The sequence below is a fragment of the Plasmodium fragile genome (genome assembly GCF_000956335.1).
Source record: "Plasmodium fragile strain nilgiri unplaced genomic scaffold supercont1.5, whole genome shotgun sequence".
Taxonomy (NCBI): Eukaryota; Apicomplexa; class Aconoidasida; order Haemosporida; family Plasmodiidae; genus Plasmodium; species Plasmodium fragile.
In genome coordinates, this window is record NW_012192585.1 from 347,440 (window position 1) to 354,391 (window position 6,952).

The window sequence follows — 6,952 nt, forward strand, 5'->3', positions numbered from 1 at the left end:
TTTTTTTTTTTTTTTTTTTTTTTTCTTCTTCATGTTTTGTACCTTAAGATTCTTTTTAAATCGACCGCTAACCTTCTGGCATATGTTTAAACCATTTTGTTGCCTCAAATAGTACACTCCTTCACACACGTTGTTCTTCAGGATGACGGTGGCTTCTACGTTGCTGATCACTCTGTTGATGTAGTTCATGAAGGGGAGAAGCGCGAGGTCATTTGCTTGACGTGGGGCCACTTCCTCCTCACTCAAATCAGCTGTCCTTTGCTGCTGTTTATCCACCTCCCCGGCTTCTACTCCCAATTCGATTACTCCTTGCGCATCCTTCATCGTCTCATATCCGTTGGCCTTTTCTTGCGTCGGGGAATTCTCATAGTCGGTGGTTACTTCCAACTCGTTCGCTGGTTCCTTTTCCTTCTTTTTATCTTCAGGATTGTCTGAGCTTCCCTCCCCTTCCGTGTGAGCCTCGTCACGCCACCTACCACCATCATTGCTTTCACCGTTGTGTGTGTCATTCTCCACTCCGGTTAGCTCTCCTCCACACTCCTCAATATCCAGTTTAGCTTTTTTTTTTTTATTTTCATGTGATATGTGCACTACATTTGTTTCTTCCTCTCCACATTTATCTGAATGGCTCATGTCCTTCTGCTCGTTTTCCCCATCGGAGTTAGGCGTGGCGGACAGACATCCAATTTTTCTCTTATGTGTGTGATCACTCTGTTTATGCGTCGTTTCTCCGTCTGGTGGGTTGACTGCCGCTGTCACAGCATCATCTACGCTGATTGCTTCTCCTCGACTGTCTTGTTCTCCCAAGTGGGTGCTGCTATTTCCCTCCTTCATTTCGTCTTCCTTTTTTTTCTCTTCTAGCAGGTTTCCACTTTCGTTTCCGCATTGGTTACCCAGCCATTCTTTAGTGCCCTCTCCTTCTTTAGCATTTTCTCCCCCCTCCGACAGGTGGGCATACGTCTCCGCGAAGAACACAGAGGAGAGGAACGAATTATAATAATGAAAAAATATACCACCCAGGTTGTTGTGCCTTCTATTATTAGCTGCATTTATCTTCAAGTTCATCACAGTCGTTATGTCGTTTTCATTGTTATGAGCGTTGCACAAGGTCAGCTTGATGCTCTTCATTTGCATGTAATTGTTTCCCTTGTTAGAAATGCTGGTGGTAAAGAGTCCTAATGTGTTCCACTTGGAGTTTCTCCCGCCACACTCCGTATCCGTGGTTACATCACAGTGTTGTTCGTATGTTTTTTTTTTTTTTTTTTTTTTTTTTTTTTTTTTTTTTTTTTTTTTTTTTTTCTGATTTTTTTTATTTTTTTCTTCTTCTTTTTCTTCTTAGTATTACCATTGTTGGTATTACTACTAACATGTTTTGTGCTTGAATTTCTTATATGACCCCCCAACGTAGAATGCGAGACCTCCTCTCCGCATGAGGAGGGTAATGCTTCTTCCGAGTTGCTGCTACATAGGGAGTTGCTATTTCGATGTGACCTATTTGACGCTGCAGATGGGGAGGTCGATCTGGACTTGGCTTTTCCATTCACGTTTGACGTCACGGAGGAGCAGGAGGATGAAGAGGAGGAAGAAGAGGAAGAGGAAGAAGGCATGTCCCATTTTCTCATTGTTACTTGTTTGGAAGGAGTTACATACTCGGATGAGCAACTCGAGGATGACGCGTATGTGCTCGACGATGAAGAGGAGGCCGATGATATTGTCCATGAGTGGAGAGACATCGAATTTGAATTCGAACTCGAATTTGAGTGAAGGGACAGAGAACGGTCGGACGATCTGATGGAGCCGAATAAGGATTCGTCGCAGTCGGATGGTACGGAGGGGCATAGGAGAGACGATAGGGAAGAAAGACTCTCACAGTCGTCACCCCTCCGCGGTGGATCCGGTCGATCCGGTCGATCTCGCGTGTTGGGGATCGTTTTTGACGCCATTTTGGGTGGCGTTTTCTGACATGGTTTGTGCTCCTCTCCCTGCATGAGCTGTTTGTGCATTCTCACGTCTGGCTTCTCACCCTGGCGAGGGATACCTCCTACGGAGACATAATCCCTCGTTGGATATTTCCCACAATCATTAAACGTGAGCTGACTCAATCTGTTCATTCCTGTTGTAGTGGCGTCGTTATACAAACTTGTATTCTCCACAAATCTCCTCCCTTGAGGATCTCCTCCCACTTCGGTATTTTTGCAGGGAGTTTTTTTTATTTCATTTTGCTTCATGTGATCTAACACCATCATCTGATTATGTTGATGGTGGCTGCTCTTTGATCGAACTGTTTGGTTCAATTTTCCCTCTTCGAATGAACCCCTCTTGGAGTCGCTCAGGGGGACTACTCCTCCCTTCCACCTTCCACGTCGGGCGTTTAATAAGTAACCTTGGCTGGACGCTCCACCACCTGGGTGATGACCGTTCCTATCTTCAACCCGATCGCATTGTCCATACCCAACGGTGTTACTCACTGGGATGGATGGTACGTGTCCACTACTAACTACACTTCCCCCCCCGCTGTTAACTTCCTTCGCATCCATGATGCCTTTGCTCCTCTGGGGGTCATCCTCTAATCTGACGGGACCTGAAGTGGCAAGCGGTGTGGACGACGACTCCATTTCTTCCTTTTTATCCTGGGGATTTGTCTTGTCTGCGGTGTCAGCGGTTGAGGGGGATATAGTCTGGGTCATCTTCGCTTCAATGTTTTTTTTGGTCATCTTTGGTGATTCGGCTGGTGATTCATTTGTCGGCCCTGTTGGCGATCCACCTTGGGAGCCCTCCCCCACCGCTGCACCGCTGCTACTGCCACCAATCTGCTGCTCACTCTTGTCCATGAGTTTTCTCTTAGTATTTCGAATGTACTGGATCGGGTCCTGTGGGGCCACCCCCCTCTGTGCGTCGACAGGCGACTGCTCCTGGGAGTTTCGCTTAGAGGGGCTTTTCACTACAACACCTGCACTGGGTGCCTCCTTTTCCCGAGAGCGACCGCCACGGTCAACAACGGTCCTACGGCCAACGTTGTTTTCACTGCTTTCGCCCAAATCTCCATCGTCGCTACCCATACCGTTGCGCCAGTGCCTCTCCGCTGCATGCCCCTCCCCCGCGTGTGTCTGCGCCGCCCCCCTGCTGGCGAGTCGGTCGTCCCTCTTGGTGCCCCTCCTCCACTGACTCACCACATGCGCACTGTGCCAAACAAACTCATAGTAACAGGAAATATGAAAATAAGTACAGCAGGATGGATACATGCACTTCGTCTTTATCCCAGTAGCCCTTTTACAAAAGGCACAAATCTGTGATTGATTGTTGAGGACTGACTCGAGGATTTTCTCCTTAATCTGTTTGAGAATGCTCAAGTGAATGAAGTCCCTCTTATAAATAAGCTGTTCAATTTCCTTGAAGAATGAATTCAATTCGTTTTGCTTGTTCACACTAAGATTGATTTCGTTCCTTGTGTGATTACTTATAATATGAACGACGTCTGTAATGTAATAATTGTCCTCCGTGACAACAGTGCAGTTGTTCGTATCCATGCAGTACATATTGGTAAATCCATTTTGGCTGTGCAAACTCATTATCTCTTCCTCCTCATCAACATATGGGTCATTTTCTGGGTCGTCTTCATATTCTCCTTCTTCCAAATCTTGTGTTCCGTCTCTCGTGTTGCCTCTATCAGAGGAGGAGTCGCTACAGCTGGACGCACTACTACTTGCGACGTAGCTACTGTCGGCACTACTTAAACTGGAGCAGCACTCATCAGGACTATCTAATTTACCACGTACATCCATGCGGGAAGGATGATCACCCTTCTGACTGTCCTCCCTCCTCCTCCTGCTCGATCGTAAGCAGCTGGATGATTCTCCCACGCGATTCTTGTCCTTCGAACTAAAGTTCATTTCACACAAATTTTCACAATTCAGGTTGGCACACAATACTCCCTGAACAGTGCACTCCGCTTCACCACTGCTCCCGACCGATGACACATGAACAGTTGAAGTACCACACCCACTGTACCCTCCATACAAAACATTTGTGTGTAAAATGAAATTGTAAAAAATTAAATTCTTAATCTGCTTGAGCGTCAAATTGTAGTAGTAAGGATTCATAAGAAAATTAAATGAGTGACTGTGTATTGTGGTGTTGTAGCTGCTGAGCAATTCATGCTTTATCTTTTGAATGATCATTTCATTAACGCCTTTAAGCTTGGAATACATATTAATAAAATAATCTTCATTGTAATACTTGAAAAAAAAACACTCAAAGTAAACATGCATGAGGGAGAAACATTTAGTTATGTCATTGTAGTATAAACAACAGAGGTGGAACCATAAGTCTGGGCCAGTCCTAATCATGAGGACATTTTTGTGAAGGCCATTACAAATGCTACACTTTATTTGTTGAGTTGCTCGTTCTTGCTCGTGGAGCTTGTACTGAATTGCGTGCATATACTGGGTACTCTTTTTTCCATCGTGGGGGGATATACTAAATTCACTTTGTTGTAAATGAAACAGCATGGAGCGGGAGGACCTCCCGTAGGAGGACACCTTCCCATGAGAACCCTTTTTGTAGCTCACCAAAGGCTTTAATAATTTACCCATCATTTTAGACACCCTTTCAGGAGTTTTTTCTAAAGCAATTTTTTTTTTTAATTGCCTCTTTGCCTTCTTAATATAAGGCCCTATATCATGACTAAGCTTTTTATTACATCTCGTGTCGGAGTGGTATGCGACATCACGGTGATATATCACATTGTTGTGGAAGCAATCATCGGTGAGTGTCCTCTTCGCACCTTCTGCTTTCTTTTTAAATGTCCCATTCACTTGTTGACCCCCTTGCGCAGGGAGGAGGTCATTACTGTTGACAAACTCGGCTTCACTGAGGCATTTAAAAAATCGCCTTTTCCTGGGGGAAGAATCACTTTGCTCTTGGTCTTCCTCCACTTGGGGGCCACAATCGAGGGGTCCCTCTGTCGCGTCTTCATCTTTCCTCTTGTAGGAGAAGTGGTACTTTCTGTAGTGCTCCCCCGTGCGCTGGGGGGGGGCATGATTGGGCGCATAATTGGCCGCGTAGTGGGCGGCCTCGTTACACTTGGTACGGCTACTCCTTCGACCTACCTCAACACAATGCGCTCCCCCCTCATAGTCCACACACACGTCGCACACAAAATTGCTCAAATTGAAATCGTCTCGAAACATCTTGTAGCAGTACACGTGAAAGTGCAGGGAGCAATTTCTACACTTTTCCATGTTCTCCAAATTATTACTAAGGAAGCAGATGGTGCAGGTCTTCTTCCTCTTGTATGTAAAAAAACAGCTAGCCATTTTCTTCTGATAATTTCTAATCAACCCATGTTCCTTCTCCACACAAATCATTTTCATCCTCTGCTCTCTTTTCAAATCTTGAATTATTTTGTGTTCGTTGTGTATTGGTTTAACTCTATTCCCTCCACTTGCACACGTGACCATTTTTTTTATGTTTCTCTTATGAGCATTATTATTTTCTTCTTCCTCGAACGGGTTGCTGCGGCGACACTTGCTCGGATAATGGCTGCTGCTCATGTTGCTGTTCGCCATCTTCTGACTCCAAAAGAGGGTTTTGAAAAAGGAGTCTGTGTGTAGACTCGCTTTGTCTTCCCCCAAATGTTGCTCATCATTCTCTTCACGCGAATCCCCTCCATTCCAATTGCGTTCGTTCAGAACACGTTGCTTCTTCAAGGATTTACAAAACGAACTACCACCTTGAAGTCCGACCTGACTTTCTAACCCCCCACCAAAATACAAACCCTGCTGATATTCATCTTTGTTATAAAACCGAAGGATATCTAAGTAGCTTTTATTCTTTGCGTTTTTATTCATTTTTGTTGTTTCATTTTTTTTGGGGGAGGGATTCTATCACCATGGGGTGATGTGTGTCTCCCGTTACGCTGCAAAATCCACACGCGGGGGTGCACCACGAGATCTGCCTGCGGGGAACAGGTCATACGCGGCTCCCTGTCTACCCAGCGCCCTTCCGTGCGCAGTGTGTCTTCCGCGCAATGCGTCTTCTGCGCAGAGTGCAGGATCTTATCGCGTGGGACCATTCACTTCGTCTATCACCCCTCTCCTCTCCAATGGAAGAAAAATCAGCAAGACATGGAAATTTTCCTCCCGATTTCTCTAATGTCTTCACAACGGAGATAAAAACGGGGGTGAGGGACATAAATCAAAACGACAAAAAAAATAAAATTAAAAAAAAAAAATAAATAAAGAGAAGACGACAGAAAAACAGACTGGGACAAAGCAGGACAGGACAGAACAGAGCTGTTTTTCTCCCCGAGGCAACTTTTTGACCTGCCCGGTGTACATACCAAATAAAAACAAGGTGTGGGGGAAAAAAAAACAATTCCCAATTCGCTTTTTTTTTTTTTTTTTTTTCAAAATAAATTAGCAAAATGGGTCACACAGTTATGCTATTCAAATGAAGAGCATAACATACATATGAAACATAAATAATTATAACTTTTTTTTTTTTTGTACATGTTTCCCTTTTTTTTTGGCCAAACAAAGCCGTAGAAACAAAATTACGCAAAAAGAGTGCCGTTGAAAATTGGGGCCAATTCACCCACATTTCCACTGTTGACACGAAAAGGCACCGCTTCCCCTTTCCCGCTGTGGGGCAAATATATACCACGGGAAAGGTCAAGGGGTTAAAAAAAAAAGGAAAAAAAAAAAAAAAAAGGGGAAAAAAAAACTTTAAAATGGGTTTAAAAAAAAACTTTAAAATGGGTTTAAAAAAAAATTTTAAATAGGTTAAAAAAGCCTTAAAATGGGCTTAAAAACAACTTTTAAAAATAGGTTAAAAAATGGGTTTTAAAAAAAAAAAAAAAAAAAAAAAAAAAAAAAAAGAGGCTTCTTTCCGTAAAGCTACTAAGCGCGCCACTTAAGAAGAGGTAAAAAATATCGCGAAGTCCTCAAAAAAA

The 6,952-nt window shown here is 43.9% G+C and overlaps 1 protein-coding gene across 1 annotated transcript in view; it reads right to left on the reverse strand.

Annotated features, from left to right (window-relative positions):
* AK88_00656 (uncharacterized protein) overlaps window positions 1-5,849 on the reverse strand; it is a gene marked incomplete at both ends in the record, with an annotated part of 7,463 nt that extends 1,614 nt beyond the window's left edge. Inside the window, 2 exons of the mRNA XM_012478302.1 lie at window positions 43-1,175; window positions 1,346-5,849. Of these exons, the coding sequence (XP_012333725.1) occupies window positions 43-1,175; window positions 1,346-5,849 (5,637 nt within the window). The remainder of the gene's footprint in view (window positions 1-42; window positions 1,176-1,345) is intronic.
* Between the last annotated feature and the right edge of the window lie 1,103 nt (window positions 5,850-6,952).